The 22028-nt window shown below is 41.1% G+C and overlaps 1 protein-coding gene across 2 annotated transcripts in view; it reads right to left on the reverse strand.

The window, feature by feature from the left end:
- The window catches only part of ANGPT1 (angiopoietin 1), a 253626-nt gene that overhangs the window by 63926 nt on the left and 167672 nt on the right, over window positions 1–22028 (reverse strand). For both annotated transcript variants that reach the window (XM_019551851.1, XM_019551859.1), the window contains exons 5-6: window positions 15820–15947; window positions 13045–13146 (exon numbers count right to left, since the gene is read on the reverse strand). In XM_019551851.1, the coding sequence (XP_019407396.1) occupies window positions 13045–13146; window positions 15820–15947 (230 nt within the window). The remainder of the gene's footprint in view (window positions 1–13044; window positions 13147–15819; window positions 15948–22028) is intronic.

Here is a 22028-nt window from a genome sequence, read left to right on the forward strand (position 1 = left end):
AGAGGGTCCAGAGGAGGGCCACTCGCATGATCAGGGGGCAGCAGGGCAGGCCCTATGAGGAAAGGCTACGGGACCTGAACCTCTTCAGCCTTCACAAGAGAAGGCTGAGAGGGGACCTGGTAGCTGTCTATAAACTTGCCAAGGGGGACCAGCAGGCAATGGGAGAACGCTGTTCCCCCGAGCACTGCCAGGAGGCACTACTTTACAGTCAGGGCAGCTAGGAGCTGGAACCAACTTCCAAGGCAAGTGGTGCTCTCTCCCACCCTGGGGATCTTGAAAAGGAGGCTAGACAATCACCTAGCCAGGGTCGTTTGACCCCAGCATCCTTTCCTACCCATGGCACGGGGTCAGACTTGATGATCTGCTTAGGTCTTTTCTTACCCTACCAATTATGAAACTATGAAACTATACTTTTAAGCAGTATTTCTGTATATAATACAAACTGCGCATGGCATTAATTTAAAGCAAAAAGGTTCATGATTTACCATATGGTTCATTAGATTGGGCTCCAAAACAAACAACAGCATTTCAAGCCATGGTGACCCCATAGCTCAGCCCTGTTCAGGATGTGTGTGTACTCCACAAAGGATTCATGTGCTAATTAGCATGTTCTTGTCACAAGTCCTGGGATCCTCCAAAAATGTATATGCAGATGAGGCACAGGGTAACCTGGTCCAGCTCCATCCCATGGAGGGTGGGGCCACACTATTTATATGTGACAAATTGAGGGACAGGGGTGGTGATAGAAGGATTCTGGTAAGCTGTTTTGGGCCCTGTTCAGTGATGTTGCCAGACATTTAAGAATAGTTAAAAAAAAAATCTAATTAGAAATGGGAAAAAAAAGGTGCAGGTCAGCTGTGGGAGTGAAGAGGCAGCTGAAATGCAATTGTTTATCTTGAAAAAGAATCAGTGCTGAGGGGGACTGAACACAAGGGGCACTACAATATATTTTATTCAGATAGGCTACATAGATTATTCTTTTTATACAAGCATTTTTTGTACCAGAAGAGAATGTTAGAGCTTGCTTTGGCCTCTCCATGTGCCAGCCTACTTTTGCAGTACCTCCGGGCTAGTGCTCACTCCTTTCTGGGGGAGCAACAGCCCATTTTTATGGGCCATGTACACAAAAAAGGTTCCCATCAGTATATTTGCCGAATATGGACCATATGTTTCATAGTCATGTAACAGAAGGGCAAAAGAAGATGCACTTCCCCCTCAAGCCCCCACTTGCAGGGTGGGGAGTCAGGGCTTGGCACAAGCCGTCTGTTCCAGCCAAGCAGGGAGGCATTGTCTAGTGTCCCCCACCTCCCCACCCCCGGCTTCTAGCCTGAGCCACTGCAGGCATGTGGCTGCATTTATGGAATCAAAATAAATGTCTGTTCACGTTCTTAACTGGTTCAATTGACACAGTTTAGACTAACAGCTTAATCGGTGAAGACTGAATTGATTCAGCCTTGGGCTTTGTGACTATCTGTACTTAGCCAAGGTGTTTAAAGCATATTTACATGACATGATGGATGTTCACAGAACTGCTCTTAATTGATGTACTCTTTTCCAGCAGGGATGTTCTAGAGGGTGCAGATGGCTGAGAGCTTGCCATTCCCTTGGGTTGTGTCCTGTGGACTCCTCAGTTTTCCCACATTGACCTTCTTGTTCAACATGTGTCTGAGGTCATTGGGCAAGATCACACAGAGATTTGTTGTGAAGTGCCATCAGTATCCTCATGACACCCAGCACTTCTTCTCTTTCACACCTGACCTGGGCCCTGCAGTCTTGATTCTCAGCCTAATGCTTTGCTGCAGATAGGTTGGGTGTGGATGAGCTAGCTGAACTGAATCCAGACAAGACAGAGACAGAGGTGATGGTGGGGTAACAGATCTCATGACTTGTGGTGAGAGATAGGGACACTTATAACTGATAGGGTTCAGCCTCCTCTTATCACTCATGGTTGCACCTTTGGGGTGCTCCAGGATAGTTTACTGCACCTGGATACTCAACATGCAACAGTGTCTAGGAAGCACTGTTCAGCAATGCCATCTGGTGAGAAGACTATGACACTTTCAGATTTGGATCTGGCAACCATGAACTATTCTATGATCTCATAGCTACAATGACAAGACTAATGCAATACACTATATACATGGCTATGTTTGAGGACTTTCTGAACTCTCTGGGACTTTCAGGAGGTAGATGGTGCAGCCTGTCTCCTGGTCAGAGTGAGTAACCAGGATCACATTGCTCCAGGACTCCAGAACTTGTACTAACTTTCAGAAACCTTCAGGGTGCTGGTTTTCATCTATAAAGCGCTAAACAGCCTTGGCCCTACACACAAAGACCACCTCCTCTCTTATGTTCCATTGTGACTCTAGGGCCAGCTGAAAACAATGTTCTACAAGTTCCATCTGTGCACAAAGTTCATTTGGAAAAAACACATGGGAGGTTGTTCTTGAAATTACTCCTCACTTATGGAACTCCCTCCCACCTGTGGGCTGTCAGAGCCTGAGCCTGGACATCTTCTAGGAGCAATGTAAGAACTTTTTATTTGGGCAAGCTTTTAACAGGCAGGGTTGAGATTTGGGGCACAATTTTAGGAATTTGTTTTTATTACATTCTATTCTATTTTAATCTAATCTTATTTAATTTTATAATTGATCATGATTTGTATCAGAAGCTCCCTGAGACTTTTCTGGGGAGGGCATCATATAAGTCTAATAAAAAAGTAAATATATAAATAAATAAAATATTGTTTAATATATGGGTTTAGACATCTCTCACTCTTGAGAACCTGTGAGTTGGGTGTCCAAACCAAAAATGCAGTATTGCAAACCCTAAACATTTAAAACCACGAGCTGTTAGAAGGAGAATCCTGAGGTTGGCTAAAAATTACAGTGCTCTAAAAAATAAAATAAATGTCAGGTTATTTTTATTTGCCTTATGACTTTTGAGCCTTCAGAGAGCCACTAGCTCATGTTTTCAAGCTCCTCTCAACTCTGAAAATTAATATATTTTGTATTAAGAAAAGGTTAAGAGTTTGTAACAGTAATGCAAGAAACTCACCAAAAACCATGTGAACTGGCAATCTGAAAACAGTGCCCTGAAATGCATAGAAGCAATTGTACTTCAATAGGTCTTATCTATTGAAGTGCTGAGATATCATTCAAATAACTGGAATGAAATATCACATGATACAAACTACCATATTACTAAATAGAGATCTTTTAGTTACAGATCTATGTTAACATAGATGTTTTTTAACCTGCTCCAAACTCTTCCTTATTACTTCACCATCGGCAAATGAATACTGGTATTTTTGGCACCAAAATCTGATTGTATGTTGGGAAAGGTTAGTTCTAGCTTAGTGAGGGAAAATGACTCATAAATCAATAGTTAGTGAAGTTAGTCAGTTATTGAAGTATTCACTCCATCACGGCAGAGGGGTCAATTTCTGGCAGCTCCTACATATGTGTATGCTAATACTATGATTGTATGTTTGTCCCTGTAATTCTTTCTGTACTTGTACCATACCATTACATATATCTGATAAAATATTACTAAAACTTTGTGACTACTGTTCTGTATCACAGCAAATAATATAGATTCCACAATAGTTCCCAAACTCTAATAAAAAAGTAATAATAATTCATTAATTCATTAAAATATCTTTCATTGGGAATGAGGCAATATTATCACCAATAATAATAATAATAATAAGAATAAGAATAAGAATATATACTAGTTAGCAAATGCCACCCAACATCTAGTTTCCTTCATCTCTAATTGTGTTGTGATTAGCAGAGTCAAAGTAACAGAAGCAGTCATGAGTACCGAGAAACTGAATTCAATGCAAGCCTTAAAGTAACCTTAGGAATTCACAGAGTTGACATTTATTCAAAAATAATAAGTGTGGTGCAAAAGAGTTTTATTAGCTTTGGCAAAATCTGTAGGGGTATTCTACTTGAATCCTATTACTCTAAGTTCACTAAACAATTATCTCTCTTACTTTATTTACTTTGTCTGATAATGTTCATAGGAAGCTTTGACTTTTTATAGACAAAACAAAATTGAAACCAGACACAGTCAGAATAGCCAATGGGTTCATCTCCTGTCAGGCAATTCACTGACGAAAACAGATAATAATTCAGTGTTTTACTGCAGTAATGTCTTCCCAGAAGCCATAAAGAATAATCAGCTCCTTGTGCCTTAGCTGAGGATACAGAATGGGCTCTGAATGTGCGTAAAGATAATTTCAAGCAAAGCAAGCAAAGGTCAGCAGCCTTCTCTATTTCCAGCACACTAGATTACTCATAATATTCTTATTTACAGTTGTGGTGTGCTCTGTAGATGTGGCTTTAATATTCTTTGCAGAACAAAAAGGTGTTCTGATAAATGTGTGTTAATATAATGCCATATGAATATTCTCAAATATATCTGCCCATAAGAAATATCTCATGGAAATTTTTTTGCAACGCATTTTGGAAAAGCTCAGAGTTACAATTTTTATTTACCTTATAAAAACACTAACATGAGATTTAAAAATCACTTTCACATCCAACTGCTTTGAAAACCAGGATTTCAAGCTGTGTCATGTGATACCAAATTTACAGAGCGTAAAAACTTCATTCTACTCCGGTGTATTAATTCACAGATACCCCATGCTCCTGAACAAAGCCTGTGTAAATAGAATTCCTATTGAAAGTTAAACAGGAGTCATAAGAACAGGGCAATCCTTCTACAACTGCTACTTCTGTGATACTTCTGTGATAGCTAATTAACTGCTCTCCTACTGCGTTGCTCAAAGCCATCTCTATATGTGATTCCTTGACCCCCTGCTTCAGCCCTATACTTAATAATGCCTCCAATCCTGCTTAACTGGAATTGATAAAGAGCTCACTATGTGGCCTGTGATTCCTCCACAAAACTTCTCAGTCTGTTCTCTTCCTCTAGATACCACTGGGTTTCTGTGGAATGGGGCGGTTTCTGCTTATTGGGGGTGTGGAACCCAAAAGACTAGTTTTTGAAAGAGAGGCAAACTCAGCTTGCTGATTTGGTCAGATTTTTTCTTTGTGGTCAGCAAATAATATATGTGTAAGACATAGAATGGTTTGGAAAGCAGTTTTCCTTTCCCACACAAGTTCTCAAAAACATCCCTGGTGTACATGGGACAATACCAAGGCCTTTGAGTTTTTCTGATAAAAAAAGAAAAAGAAAGGGACTGAACCTGGCACAGCCAACAGGCTGGCAGTAAAGGTACTCACCTGACAACTGGAAAATCCCCGTTCAAGTTCCTGCTCCATATAAATTTTAGCTGGGGGGATGATTTTGAGTTGGGGAGTGCCCCAACCACCAGACTTAAGTGCCACTCTATACTGCTCTCTGTTTCTCCATCTGGCAAAAATAATCTGCTCCATGTGGCACAAATAATTACGTTTTCAGAGAAAGATCCACTCTGTATCCAAGTGCTTAGGAGACCCATTTAGGATAAGAGACCCAGATTCATGTATCTGTTTCAATGAAAATGTATACAAAGTGGAACAACTAATAGAATAAATTTGACTTAAACTGAATCATGTACACCCAAGCCTAACTACCTAGCTGTTAGCTACTCTTGCTTGGAGTAATAATTCATCATTAAGCTAAGAATTTTTTTCTTGCTGAAATACAGTACAGTTTACACAGGGAGAAAGGTGATAAATAGGATCATATACTAGGACTATGCAAAATTTCTCTGGGTGTTTTGTTTCAAAGCTGTTTTGACATGTTTGGAGCTCAAAACAGTTTCATCGTTTCATATGGGTAGGGTCAGAAGGGACCTGAGCAGATCATCAAGTCCGACCCCCTGCCATGGGCAGAAAAAAATGCTGGGGTCTGATTATCTAGTCTCCTCTTGAAGACCTCCAGAGTAGGAGTGAGCACCACTTCCCTTGGAAGTTGGTTCCAGCTCCTAGCCACCCTGACTGTGAAGTAGTGCCTCCTGATGTCTAATATGAATCTACTCTCCATCAACTTGTGGCCATTATTTTTTGGTACTCCTGGTAGTGCTCAAGGGAACAGGGACTCTCCCATTGCCTGTTGGTCCCCCTTGGCCAGTTTATACATGGCCACCAGATCCCCTCTCAACCTTCTCTTGTGGAGGCTGAACAGGTGCAGGTCCCATAGCCTCCCGTCATAGGGCCTGCCCTCCTGCCCCGATCGTGCCAGTGGTCGTCCTCTGGACCCTCTTGATGCTGTCCTCATCCATCCTGAAGTGCAGCGCCCAGAACAGTGGAATTGAAATGAAATGAAAGGCTTCAAAACAGCTTCAAAATGAAACAAGGGCACTTGAAACAATTTGAAAGTTTTGAAACATTTCGATTTTTGAAGCTGGGCTTACTTGGCTTCAGCACTGGTCCCAGGTGGTATCCTCCTCTTATCCGGTGCACAGATCTGGGGGCCTGCAGCCCCAGGATGGCTGTGGGGCTGTGCTGGACTCCTCCCAGGGGGTGCAAGCCCCTGGATCTATGCAGTGGATGACAGGAGACTACAGCTGCTGCCTTGGGCCGGTGGCAACAGCAACCTTCCTTGGCACTGGCGCGGGCTGAGGCCAGTGCTGGTCGAGGGGGCAGCCTGAGCTTCCTCTTGTCCAGCACGCAGATCTGGGGGCTCACGCCCCTGGAAGGACTCCAGCACAGCCTGGCAGACCTCCTGGGGGTGCAAGCCCCCATATCTGCACCCTCAGGCTGCCTCTTCCACATGGGACAGGCAGTAGCAGGAATCTGGTCTGGTGTTAGGCACAGATCCAGGGGCTTACACCCCAGGAGGGCTGCTGGGCTGTTCCAGACTCCTCCCAGGGGTATGAGCCCCTGGATCTGCCCACCAGATGGCGAAGTCCCAGGCAGCGGCAGCAATCTTCTCTGGTGCTGTGCCTAGTGCTGGTCCCATACTGCAGCGGCAGCCTCCTTTCATTTGGCACGCAGATCTGGGGACTCAAACCCCCAGGAGGAGTCTGGCACACCTCTGTAGCCCTCCCAGAGGGAGCGGGCCCCCAGATCTGAGCGCTAGATGAGAGGAGGCTGCCATTCCCAGCAAGTGTCAGGACTTTTGCTTTGAACAGTTTGAGGTAGTTTCCCAGGAACCTCTGCACCTATCTCCTTAAAACTTGGCAAGCTTCATGCTCTCAGAAAGGGATACCATCCCTACAATTTTCATCCAAATGAGGCGAGAAAGGACAAAGTTTTAGGCATTATAGTTTTCCCCATTATAGCATATGGACGAAACGTTGAAACTCATTGAAACAGCAAAACAGTTTCGACTCAATGAAATGAAACAGTGCAGTGCTTTGAAATGAAACAAAATGATGAAACAAAACACTGTCCTTTTGAAATGACAAAATGGACATTGAAACAAAACGATGGTGTTTTGCACAGCCCTATCATATGACACAGTTAAAATACAACTGCAGTCCAACAAAAGATTATATGTAACTTGCCCATCTGGTAGCAAAAATAGCTTACAAATTAAAGAAATGTTCATGTATTTGGACAGGCCTTGGATGACCTACATATCTCTTGGCATATCATCCAGAGGATATGATTCCACTGTATGTATGAGTAAGGGGACTTTGGTCCTGATCCAAACATCAGTGAAGTCAACTGGGCTTTGAAGCAGTTCTTTAACTTAATCTGCAGAAGAATGTGTTTAGTTGCAAAGAGTCTGTGTTCAAGCCTTGATGACCACCAGCAAAGCAATTATGATACAGGGGATCATATATACATACATATAATATATATATGCATGCACGTGCTCTCATCCATCAGCCGGTATACTTTGCCAAGCTCCAGTGGGCACTGCTGGATTTTGCCCTCCAGAAAAGAAAAGAAAACATGCTGTATCTTTCTCTAACACTATTGAAAATGACAAGTATTACAGCAACCACTTCAGTTAAAAATATTCTTAATAAAGTGACACATAATCCTTTATCAAAGAGGACTGATGTCCATAAAAGGCAATGACCACAGACTATCTTAATCTACATTCCAGTAACTGAAACTCATTTCCTTAAAACCTAGTTATTTAGTAAATACTTAAAAGAAATGGAACAACTCCATGTCTTATGTCCCATTCGCTTAACATAAATGAATTTCCAAGACAAAAGTAACTTATAATTTACTAGCTTGGAATGCCTCTAGCAGGAAGAATTTATTTTAGCATACATCTAAGGGAGTTACCTGTGAAGTTACAAAATATGTCCTTTTTCCTCATTTATCCCCAGCTCATTACCAGCATCTTGCTCATTTAATAAGTTGAAAAACAGAAAAAACTGCCTTATTTGCTTAAAGTGCAGAAATTAGACTCTTCTTCCCCTCTCAGCCTATGTTGTCCCCCTCTAACAACCCCCGCCGCCCGGTGCCTCCTCTCCATTTTCCCTTCCTCAAACCTCACCCTTGGCAGTATGAACCTAGGCTAATTCCTCCAGAACCAGCAGCAGTACTCAGAAAGGAGGCCAGTTAGTCCACTTGGAGCACTATGCAAACATGGCTATACTGCTTCCTGTTCAGAAGGCAAGGCACATACATTGGTAAGTGAGAAGTAAGGACATGTCCAAAGTCTGCTGTATTACCCAGTGGTTGTGTGACAGTGACTGTAGCATGTCTGATTTGGAATACTTGCTTTCCTAACTTATGTAGCATTCTTTTTTTGCCTTTCAAGTAGGACTCTGCCAGAGATGCAGAGCCAGTAAGTATGTCACTGTTATGAAAATCACTGTTAAAGTTTTTACTGTGCGTGTCTACACAGTTGGTACTGCACAGTCTATGCAGTTGGTACTGCTCAGTCCTATTGGTGACTTCACATTATCTATTGGTTTTTGACCCTACTGCATGGTAGCTCATTGCTACTGCGTAGTAGGAGTGGCATAACGGTTAGTGCCCGCCAATGCTACATTGCCATAGCTCATTGCTATGGCGACACAGCATCTTGTGTAGATGCACCCACTGTTGCTTTCCACTGAAGTTGATATCACAGCAATATCTGATATAAAAACCATAATGAATATGTTGAATGGGTCAGTGATATTCTACTACTTTTAATTTAAAAAAAAACCATTAAGGATTTTAAACAGCTATGTGTGTTTTGCAAAGCTTGGGTATTTACAGAGTTATACACCAATAGAGAAGTAGAACTGGAAAGGACCTTGAGATGTCATCTAGTTCAACCCCTCCCTGAGGCACGATCCCTATGCAAACTATCCATATAATCTACAAGGAGGATGCAAAGTCAATTCAGAATAGCTAGGAATTTTAAAAACTAGTGTTTTGATAGGATAGGTATTTACACTGTGTATAGCATACGGTTTCAGTCTCCTTAGCTAAGCCATATGGTTTATGTAACATTTGCTCTATAAATAAACAGTTGAGGTTGTTTTCTATTACAAGGGTTGGTAGTGAGAGTAGAATGGGAGCAGTAAAGCATACATGAATAATTTCAACATAATTTGTGTATTAAGTTGCTTTTCATGCAGCCAGCATCTTACTTGAAAATGTTAAAACCTAGAATATTAACATTACTATAAAATCACCCCTCTTTCAAGCTGAAGAGGGAAGCAGTTAAGTGTCTCTCTGATTAGTAATAGTTGAAACAACAGTGGCTCCGACTGAAAATAAAGCAAGGCAAGATGGACCAGGGGTATACCTTGTAGGCTGGGGGATTCCAGGGCTAGGAGCTAGGGCACTGGTGAACCTGTGTGTATGGGATTTAGAAAAAACAGCAAAAATGGAAATCAAGGACAGAAAAGGCAAGGGCATAGTAAAAGAAAAGCATGGAAAGGGGCACTGAAAAAAAATGAGAGAGAATTTTGAGGCTAAATGCTTCATGGAAAAACATTTAGAACTAGAACAACATACCTAACTCTAGTTGTTTGATTCAGCTATACATGTTCAGCCATGCATATTCTTTGTAAATAAACAGCATGATCCTTAAAGAACTACTAGATTATAGCACCATTTTTTCTCTTAAATGGAACAACTCATAACATCTCAAAATTTGGGCTGTTTGCTCATGACAAACAGTGAAAAAACAGATTCTAGGACTAAGATCTCTTTTCCCAGGAGATCTCTTCCCAGGAAAAATTGTGATCTGGATTTGAGTTGAAACAAGAGAAAACAAATGATGCAATTGCTCATAGAAATAAATGATGGCTAAAAGAAATTAAAATAAGACCAAAACCAGGGGCTGGATACTTTGTAAAAGGAATTAAATTCAAACACTCAAATAAACCTGTGGATGTTTAGCAGTTGAGTTTTGTCCATTGGAAACTGTACTGGTAGAGCACTGTATGGTTGTTACAAGGTCCAGCTGGATGTTCTGCAGACAGCCTGCACTGCTGATGGCACCTAGTGAGGGAGCCCCACTGCACAAATCTCATCTCAGTGTCTTTTGCAGGCTCCCATGTCTGCTGGGCCAGGCCAGGGCTAGCGGGTTGGCCCAGTGCTAGCAGATCATTTTCTCAGGCTTGCTCTGGGGTGGGGGAATGTCAGCTGCACAACCCCAGGGCAGTGGAGTGGGACTCTGCTTTCCCAGCCCTGAAGCTGACACGGGGCAGGGTTTGTTCTGTGCTCAGCTGGAGCAGCGGAATCTGACTGAACCACAAACTGTCTCTATGAAGGGGGTGGGGGCAGAGCAATGCATGCTGGGATGCTGGAAGATGGCATGGAGGCTTTTATCAGAGTGGTAAGTGAACAAGCATTCATTTCTCTTGGAGAAACTCTACCAGAGCCAACTTCTAACTCATCAGAGGCGGTAGAAGTTTCTACCAGACCTGCCATTTTTGGTCCAGTAGAAACTGTTTTGAACACTTAGGGTTTCCACTGGTGGAACTGCAGTTCTAATGGTAAAAATGTGACAACTCCATAGGATTTCCCTCGAGACCTGTTTCTAGAAGAACAGCCATGGGGTAAGAAGATCACTTAACTATTGTTCGCTCCACGGACTAATAAATGCTATTATTTTGATGCTCAGTGAAACTTCAAGACTATAAACTGCAGCATTTCTTAGTGCGTAATGCACTTCTATGAACTTTTCTATAAGAAAAAGTATATGGTCCTGACAGTGCAAAATCCTAGTACCATACAACTGTTTTTCTCAACCTTTTAATTAGCAGGTAACCCCTAACTTCTGAAAATTTTAATAAGTACCCCAACATTTACAGACTAATGTGTGTCATATGTTGGAAGAAGGGCTGTGTATATAAGGCTGTGACATGACAGATGATCTGGTGTGGGTAGGGTTGCCACTTTTTATACCAGGGGTGCACAACTCAAGTATGCACCTGGGCTAGAGGTGATGTTGGCCAAAGTTAGGTGGGCTGAACACCAAATTATTACTGGGGAATTAATTTTTTTAAATTGCACCAAATTTTTTGCCACTGTTTTGAGAGGAAAAAAGGGAGAGAGAGAGAGAGTTGGCGTACCCACATACCCCCTGCCTGTCTCATGTACCCCCGGGGTACACGTACCACAGGTTGAAAAACTATGGCATAGAAAATAAGGGGTATAAGGGACTTCAGGAAATAATCTAGTCTGGCTTCCCCTTCAAGGCAGAAAGAATATCCCTGTCTAAACCACGCCATGGAATTGTTTAACTTAGATTTTAAAATGTTTAATGATGGACTTCCCACCTATTCTCTGGGTAAACTGTCTGAGAAAATAACTACCTTCACAGTTAGAAAGTTCTTCTGAATATCCAATCTAACAATTTAAGACTCCTTCCCTGTCAGCTCTGGACATAGAGAATGATCACCATCCTCTTAAAAAAAAAGAAAAATTACTTTTTGTATTTGAAAACTAATACAGTCTCTTTCTTGTTTTTCCCATCTCCAGACTACATAAGTCTAATTCTTCTGACCTTTCCTTGTAAGTCATGTTTCCTAGATCTCTAACAATTTGTGTTGCTCTCCTCTCCAATTTGTATTCAGGCCATTGATTGTCTAGGTGCAGTATTTTATATTTATACCTACTGAATTTCAGTCCATTAATTAAAAAAGACCTCTAATTTGTCAAGGTCATTTTGAATCCTGTTATCCAGTGTCTGCTACTGCATGTAGCTTGGTGTCATATGTAAATTTACCAGGTACACACTCAGTAACATCCTCCAAAGCATTAAGGAAGAAAGTAAACTGTAACCTGGGTAATTCTACTTAATACCTCCTCCCTAGTTAGACACAAAGCCATTGAATACTACTCTTTGAGCAGGCTGATCCAACGAGTTACACACCCACCTTACAGTAGTTTAATCTTGCTTTTACTAGTGTTTCCTTAGCTGACTTATGAGACTGCCTTAGGAGAGTTTTGAAAACCTTGCTAAACTTGAGGTATTTCATGTTCACTGATCTCTCCATCTGCAAAGCCCACAATATATCATCAAAGGAAATTATGTTGGTTAAATATGATTTGCTACTGAGAAGCTTACTCTGGCTATTCCCTATCACACTTGTACCTTCTAGGTGCTTAGAAAATATTTAATGATACTCTCTAGTAACTTCCTTGGTGTTGAGTGCACATAATGAAGTGCATACTATATTATTACAAAAATGACAAAAATTACATCTTATTCAGACAGCTGCTGGAGTTTCCTGGGGCACAGCATATAATCCAGTAGGGGGCCAACATTTTTTGCCTGGAGTGCCATAAATTAAGCCTGAGTTAATGCTGTCCTGAGTTGTACTTCAATCCCCTTCCTGTACCTGATTTATTGCTCTGCTTTCTGCTCCCAGCCTTATGCTCCCTGCCTAAGCTGCTGCTCTTTCTTCCCTGTGCTCCCTGCCTGATTTGCTGCTTTGCTTTCTGTTTCCTGCCCTATCTGTCAGTGTGCTGCCTGTCCCCTCCCTGATCTGGCACATGCCACACACACAGGCCATCCATGCTTTTCATGGCACCTGTGCCACAGGTTGGCCACCACAATAAAATCAGTCTATAAGTAAAACTGTTTATGGAGGACAATAGCAAGTTCTGCATATAGTCTAGTGGCTCCAGTGATTATATTTCTATGTCTGATGAAACTGTTCTCCCTTACCATTTTGTATTCTTTCCATCCTTTTTGGAAATCCAGACTCCCATCTTCTCTGTGTTGTATAACTGTCCATCCTCCTCCTGAGACCTCCATATTACAAAATACCTAAAACAATAAATTATATTAGCTTCAGAATTATATTACCTTTGAAAAGGTCAATATTCTTCAATAATCTTAAATTCTTAGGAATTTATAAATTATTACCTAGTACTCATAGCACAGTATCACACAGGGAGAAAGGAACTTCCAGGAATATTTGCAGTAAACTTGGATGCAATAAAGCCAAAATATAGACAAGATAAGACAGTCTCTTTTTCTTTCTCTTTCAATAAAAATATTGCTATTATTTTTAATTTTTATTCTGTAATACCCACAATATACCAGGCAATGCTGCCTTAGTATATAGTAAGACACAAACTTTGCTGTAAATAACTTGCCATTTAAGAACATAAAGGCAAGATCCTATTCCACCTATTAGGTGCTTAAGTGCTATTAAGGCACCAGTGTGTGATCCTATTCCACCCTGCTCAAGTCTCTGAAAATCCATTTATGTATCTACCACTACAGCACACAGCCAACCCAAGCATTAAGACATGGTCAGAAGACAACAAGGAGGATAAAAGGACCCACCCACCTATTGCATTAACAATTTTTCAGAGTGGAAAAAGATTGAGCATAGTTCTGCTTAGATACCTAATGGGTAGAAACATGTATAAAGAAAAAATGGTGACACATAGGGATGGAGCCATCTGGGATCATTCCTGGAAAATGAGTGACTGGTGTTGACCACATCCTATTATCATACCACTAGTAAAACTCTAAATGAAGTCAATACAGTTTTTTACTGCACAATTTTGTAATAGTATTTTCTCTTTTTAAGTATACCCACCAAATAATGTACATAATTGTTTTAATGGGTATTTTATTGTAATGGAGTTGTAAAATTTTATTTAATTTTAACTAGTGCATATATATTATACAAATATAAATCATAATACATAATTTATTGTGCATCCACTCACATTTCTTAGGATATGGAAAAAATTGTGCTCAATAATATTTCTATGTTGTGTGCACTTTCATTTTATAGCTGAACTGAGTTATTTACTATTAATTCAAGCAAATTTCTCATGGTTTTCATTCTCTCACTGTCATTAGGACTCTTCCAGATTTCATCTGACTGCGCTCTTTAATAAAATTACATGTCCCCATGCGACAGGCTGTCAGTTTATACAGAGTTGAACAGTTTCTATCCATCTGCTCAGCACTTGACATTCACATTTACCAGCACAGAAAATGTCAGCCCACACAGTATTGGCCAGTAATTTAAAGCCTGATGTTGCTCTGCCAACTAAAGGTCACTGACCAGCTCTTTTAAATAAAAATGTCTATATCAATCAACCAAAGAAGAATATTTCATCCCCAGGCAAATTAGTTCCATACTTTTCCACTCTTAGACATTTAGTTGCTGCACTATTCAAATCTACTCCAGGTACACACAAGAGAGGTTACTCTGTACACAAAGCAAAATGCTGGACATTGCAAACAGATGAACCTGATTTAAGAGTAACCGCAAAACCCCCACAATTCACTAGACAAAGATATTAGCTCAATGTCTCCTTCTGTGAGGATACCATGAATCAAAACATATTTTAGTGGCCTTAATTTCCTCATATTTTGATTTACAAGGAGCATTTCTACGTGATGGATGTGCCTTATTTGAAATTCACCTCAAGCTCTAACTGATCTAGTTTTCATTTTTAATGCATTAAACTTTATCTCATGTCAAGAGTGCTAATATTTAAATTTACCAAAAGACAAATAAAGTAACATTTCCATAAAATAACTATAAAATTATAAATGCCCTGAAAAAAATGTTTGATGATCTTTGTTTGAATGATACAGCAAATTATAAATAAGGTATTGTGCAGTGACAGAAGGATTTACAGCACTAAATTATTCACTAGCTGCCACTGTGTGGTCTGGCACTTGCCTGGGTGGTGGATGCAAACACCTGCCACATTAGCAGGAGCACCAAGCTGATTATAAATGTTAGCTTTGCATAGTTCTAGCCAGAAAATGTCCTGAACTGGCTCCTGTCCCAGGCAGGGTCAAGGCATTCAGCTATTAAACAATTTTAGCATGTTTTCAGGTTTAAGGCCAAAGAAAAAAAAAAGAAGAAATTTGAATAACTGTATTTTATGAATGCATAGATTATAAGAATAGTTGTTTTTCTATAGACTGAGATTAAAAGTATCCGCTGAGCATTTGTCTTCATTGAGGTGCATGGATGAAAAGACAAGCTATTAATTATTACATATTTTGGTTTAACAATATTTATTTAGGTTTATATATTTTAAAATTGTGAACTGGGTTAAAATATTTATAATAGCCATTTAGAGATCAAGAGTCCTCTTAAAATAAAAAGAAGGAATATGTACCAGCTCTACTGAGTCAAAATGCTGCATGTATTTACGGAGACCTGTATCGCATTTAAAAAGACAACCTCTTATATAATGGCCACTAAAATCAATAAGAGCTTTTGCACAGATTCAGATGGATATTGAATCTTTATTTGATAGCTTTCATTAATACCTCTAATTATTTGAAATCAAGCAGCTTAAATGTATAAGTACAGCTATTGTGCGGGTGTCTGACTCACCTGTGGAGTTCTGGCACTTACAGAAGGGAAGAAGGCAAATCATCTCTTGAACGTGTATACTGGGATTTAGCAATGTCTACTTCAACAAACAAAACAAGCACAAATATTGGTTTTACCTTTTTAGGCTCTGATATATTATTAATATAAATAGTGTAGACCCCACTTTTGTTAAAGCCAGCCTGGTACACATCTGCACAGTCTCTGAATGACTTGTCTTCCTCTCTTTTTGCATTCTTTAGTAAAACTGCAAAACAGAAAATATGAGAACGCAGGTTACAGTAGCAACCTCAGGAAACACTTTACCAAAGAGGCTCTATTTTTGATTGGATGCTTTCCTACATTATAATATCATTTAAATATTTCTTCTTTTGTTTATATATAATAATTTCTGAGTATTATCCCTTACATTTAAGTATAAAGCCTTTGACATGGGAATAATATTGGGTTACCTATGATAGGGTTCAGAGGCAAAGCAGCTGTGATTTGTTTTAAATTTCTTTTAAAATTTGTTTTAAATTTCTTTTAAAATTTGAATGTTAAGACAAAAATAGATTATTTTCCTTTGAATTAATTTATGTATATATATATGTATTCTTTTCTTCCATAAACATCAATAAAAACAACTGGTTCCTGCACACAAATTCTCTGATGTGAACTGCAGCTGGAAAAGAAACTGTTTGGAAGCTTGACCATACTTAGGAAATAAAAGTGGTGTTAGCGGCTCAGGAGGTGACACGCTTCCCTTTGAGTTGGCACTGAATTAGGCCCTCAGTGGGACATAAAGGAACAATGCATTCTTGCAGGTGCCATTTTTCAGATGAGACAAAACTGAGCCCTTGGCAATTCTTGCTCATTAAAGATTCAGTATTTTTTATAAGCAGAGGGTGTTAGCATCAGTGGGTAGATTCCAACAGGAATAATTACCTGGGGCTTGAGCCAAAACCTGCAAGTCAAAGGAAAGTTTCTTATTGGCTTTAGCATGCTTTAAATAAAGTGCATCCTTCTTACCCCAGACTTATCCGATAACATTGCTTCTGTCAGTGAACTGAGGCTTTCTTACCTAAAAACTAGCGTACAGTCTTGCTGAGGCAGAATCATCAACATTCCATCACTAAAATTCCTGCATTTTAATGCATGCCCATAAAGTACAAGCAGAGATCATCTTATATATCACCATACACACACAGGCCCCTGGCTGATGTTAAAACAACAGTGTGTTTCAGATTGGAGGAATTTTATGACCCATCTCAAACATGCCTTCTGCTATACCAGGCTGATCATGGTGGGGTCAGCGTGGTCTCAGACCCAGTGCTTCCCCCAATTCCCAGAGCAGGTTCCAGTCCCAGGGCTGTCAGGGCTGAGGCCAGCGATCAACTGATTCTTCAATCTGTCCCCAACAGTTTGAAAGAAAGGGCTGCCAAGAGCAGGTCTGACAATCAGTGGATTTTGAGGTTAGCCCCAGAACAGTCCAGCTGCATGCATGGCTTTTAGAAGTTCAGAAGCAACAGGACCCTGTAACTTGGGAGCCTCTCCTCCAATTTGGGTTCCCTGTGTCTCAAGACATCTGAAAAGTATGAGTTCTGTTTAGGTCCCCACAACCCAGCATTTAGAAATGCAACCTGGCATTTTAAAGGGTGCTGCAGAGCAGGCAGGAAAGTCTCCTGGGCTCAGGAGGTTGCCGTGTTCCCAGTGGCTGGAGCCCCTCTGGTCTCCCTTCAGGGAACCTTGCAACCTGCTCTCCAGGCAGTTGATTTTCAGCATTGGGACCAGGGCTGCCCCAGTCCTGATGGCAACTGTCATTCCCATGCCAAAGCTGAGAATCATCTGATCATCAGCAACAGCTGTTCAATTTATGGCACCGTACCCACAAGCCACAAAGATGTTTGACTTTATGGTGTCATAAATCAGCTGAACATTTACTTACTATTTGTGGTTTGATTAATACATTAATCACACCATAATTGTAACATGTGCCAAACTCTCTCTCTCTCCCGCACCCCGCAGCATACCCATTAAATGGATCAAGATATGCACTACTGTAACTGAGATCAGAATTTGGTTCACTTACTTAAATTAGTATTATACAGAATGCTTTGTGAGGCACCAGTATTGTCTTCCTCTACTTTTATCTAGCCTGATCTAAATATGCCATTTTGAACAGCAGATACTATTACAACACAACCAAACCTGGTTTACTCATATAATACATTTAACTACAGAGTTTAGGTTTACTAAAGAGAGAAAATGTAAAGTTTCATTAAAAAGAAACAGTATTGATAAAACCCTTAAATGTCATCATGAAGAAATGTCTACATCCTAAACAAGTATCTCCATTAGCTAGTCACAAAATATGTTTGCAACAAATGAAATCAGGGCATTCAGAAAAGCAACTGAAATTTCTATCACACAACCATGTCAGAGGAACATTCAAATTTCATATTTAGCCACATGTATGTTTCAAATGCCTTTGATGGATAAAAGGCAAAGAAAGAAAAGGTAATTACCCCCCTCAGAAAAAGAGAACTCTAAATGGATTCTACATGGATCTCTAAGAAAGTATTTTAAGATTTCAGATCTGAGAAGAATTATGCTAGAGTAAGGAGCAGGGGGTACTGTAGGTACAGTACTTGGTTGTCAAAACATAATGGCTGGATGCAGTGTTAATCCTTGTGTTCAAGGAATGGAAGAGCTTCACAAAACTGGTGTCACTCGGGCCCCTGGAAAGCAAATGGGGAAGTGGCAGTGCTGTTTCTGTATCCTCCATTTTCTCTCAATTTCTCCTTTAGTCAGCAGTTACTCAAGGTGAAAGAGGAACTGTATCCTCCAAGGGCAGCATATCTGCTGTATGTCCTAGCATTCAGAGCAACCTGATGCCTCTTGGAGCTTCCACTGAGGCAAGAAGGCTCTTCCATCTGTCGCCTAAGCTAAGTACAGACTGAATCAGCCCAAGGCTGAATCGATTCAGCCTTTGCAGATTAGTTTAAACTGCAGAGATTAAACTGAGAAACAAATGGACAGACATTCACTTTTGATTCCGGAAATACAGACACATGCCTGTAGCAGCTCAGGCTAGATGGTAGCGCAAAGCTCTCTGTCATGGAGCCGGCATGGGCTGTGTGTTTGCTTTGTCTTCCTGGTGCCCCTATGGTCTCTGGTATTTTCAGTCCAGAATTACAACAGCAGGACTCTGCAGGTTAGCTCACCACTTCCTTTACCTGCTTCCCGGTGCCTCTGGAATTTGTAGTCACAGTTGCAGCCAGCAGTAAGTTTTTAGCAGGGCAGGGTAGCTCTGTACTTGGGGGAAGGGAAATTTAACCCCCTTCCTGACCTCAGGCCCCAGTCGGGGTTTGCCTGGGGGATGCGCAGTCCCTGTCTCCCCCTGCTCCACAACCCTTCTCTGCTAGAGCAGACATCACAGGCTAGCCCAGGGCTGGAAAGCATGCTGGGATCCTGGGGGACTCTGATTTAACGTGAACCAGGAAGGAGTCTAGGACAGAAGTTTCATAAACCAGTTTGACCCAAATCAGTTAGGTGTGATACTACTTTCAATCAGGTTTCTCTTAAAACAATTTCAGCCATTTTGAAACTGGTTTATGTGCACAAAACTTGTGTTTGGCTATAGATTTAAACTAGTTTCTGATTACTTAAACCGGTTTATGTGTAACTTCTGTTTCTAGCCCTAAGGTACTGCCTTAAAAGTATAAAAGATTTTTTTGCTATTGCTGGCATAAATATTGGATGATGAAATCCTTAATTCTGGAGATCTGACTATGCATTCCGAGGTTAGGCTTATTGCTCCATCGACACCAAACTACTTCCTCATTGAAATGCAAAGAGGAAAATAAAAGGGACTAATATATCAGAAATTTATTCCCCATTAACTTTCTTGGTGAAGTTTTGTTAGAGTAAAATTATCAGGAATTCTTACCAATTTTCTTTTCTTTTTTTCCAGATGTGAATCCCATGATGTTTTTAAACTACTTCCACATACGCCAGCTCCTGACTAGTTATTTTTTGCTGAACACTGCACAGGATTTATCCATCAGGTGAAGTTTGTGAATGATACATTGGCTGACATATGGTAAATGTGTAAATAATTAGAGAAAACCAAATAGGACCCAAAGGAAATGGTTAGTTCCAAGACAAAACATGCAGCCATTAACCTTCTTTTGACAACTTAAAAAGATCTTAATTGATTTAAGCAATTCCTAATGTTAGCTTTGCTTTTTTTTAAATGAACAATCATACCAATATATTATTTAGATGAGAATGAGGACAAAAGGCTGTGTCAAGCAAGCAATGTTACCCCTTTTTGACCTGAATGGTTAGCCAACATTTGGGGCCCTGTAGTTTTGTTCTGGTAAAAGAAGAAACTGGTGATACAGCCAGATATATTTGAGGCAATTCTGTCTATTTATAAAGAATGTACAAAGTCCCCTTTTCCTGGACATAGTAAGAATTATACAAGAGGAGTTCATCTCCTTCCTCAGACTTTCAGAACTCTTTCAGCCAGCACTCAGCCTGTTTTTCTGATTCAGTGATTCTTTTATGACCTAGCATGGCTTTTCCTATTTGTTACTATTTGCTTCAATGAGCTTTAGATGAAGTGCTCCCACAGCCATTTTGAAACATGGGGACGCTGAGACATGGGATGCTCTGGGCACTTTAATCAGAGCAGTTTTGGAGCCGCTGTAATTAAAGTGCCCTCCCCCCCACTTTCAGAGCACCTGTATAAATGCCCTATAATTCTATTTTTAATGGAAAAATATTTTTAATGATTTAATAGAATATATATAATTCTGCTGCCTAACAGAACTAATAAGTGAACCATAATCTTTTCTCATCTTAAAACCACATTAGCAGCTAAGGGCCTTGTTATATGTTGAACTTTGAGGTATTCAAATATTGATCAGTGTTAGTGGTAGCTCAAGCTTGGAGCTGTCACACCTTAAAGCCAAAAACCTTCTCTGACTGCCCCCCACCTGCACACTGTTACTTGCCACTAGGGCTAGCGACAGACATTCAAAAAGCCTGAGCCTGAATTGATTCAATGTCTATTCTGTCTGCCTGCCCCAGTGAAATTGGACACATGCACAGACACCTCTTGGCATTAGCTAGCATACCACATGCCTAGGGTCTGTGGGGTTGGGGTCCATGCTGTGAGAGATGGGGAGGGTATTCCTGCTTGAGCAGCAAGCAGTGAGGGTTGGGGTTAGGGCAGGGGGAAGCCAGGCAGACCCTGTTGTACCTGCAGTCTCTGCTGGAGCTCTGGCTAAAGAGAAGAGGGGAGAGGCCTGCCCAGTCCAGAGAGCATGCCAGGATGCTGGGGGAGTTGGGCAGACCAGAACCAGATGAAGTTCAACACTCAGAAGTGTAAGGTGCTCCATCTGGGCGCAAACAATCGCCAGTATACCTACAGGCTCCATGAAGACAATTTGACTTGCACCAGGGCCAAAAAGGACCTATGGGTAGTGATTGACCATCGCATGAACGTAAGTCTGCAGTGCGATGCTGTAGCCAGCAGGGCAAACAATACGTTGGCATGCATTGACCATTGCATCTCATGCAAAACTAAGGAAGTGGCACTGGTGAGACCACAGCTCGAGTACTGCATCCAGTTCTGGGCACCGCACTTCAACAAGGATGTGGAAAAATGAGAGGGTCCAGAGAAGAGCCACCTATATGATCAGGGACTTGCAAGGCAAGCCATACAGGGAGAGGCTGCAGGACTTGGGCCTCTTCAGCCTACAGAAGAGAAGGCTGAGAGGGGACTTGGTAGTGGCTTACTGCTACATCAGAAGAACTCGGTGCATGGCTGTTTACTAGGGCACCACCGGGGAAGACCAGGAGCAATGGATACAAACTCCTGGAAGGCTGTTTCAGGCTCAATTCCAGGAAAAACTCCTTCCCAGTTGGTGTCCAGACTGTGGAACAAACTTCTTCTAGTGGTGGTGCAATCACCTACCCTGGAAATGTTCAAAAGGAGGCTGGACAGTCACTTTGCTGGGGTCACTTGACCCCAGTTGTCTTTTCCTGCCTAATGAAGGGGGACTAAATCCAATGATCTACAAAGTCCCTTCCAGTCCCTAGCAATCTATGACTGTATGAATCTATGTTTTAATAAACTGGGTTTGGGATTGGTGTGTGGGGATTTCTGCCCAGATTGGCTGGGAGGTGGCAGTGGCGAGGAAAGGTGCTTTTGGGCAGTACCTGCCCCTGTCCTAGGAAGGAAGCCCCAGTTCATGGGGACCTGAACTTCTTCCTCTACACTCCTCCTAGACTTTACTTCTGGGCCTGTTTGTGCCCTGTGACATGGCTAGCTGGC

The sequence above is a fragment of the Crocodylus porosus genome, unplaced genomic scaffold (genome assembly GCF_001723895.1).
Source record: "Crocodylus porosus isolate Cpor-Errol unplaced genomic scaffold, CroPor_comp1, whole genome shotgun sequence".
NCBI classification, from domain to species: Eukaryota; Metazoa; Chordata; order Crocodylia; family Crocodylidae; genus Crocodylus; species Crocodylus porosus.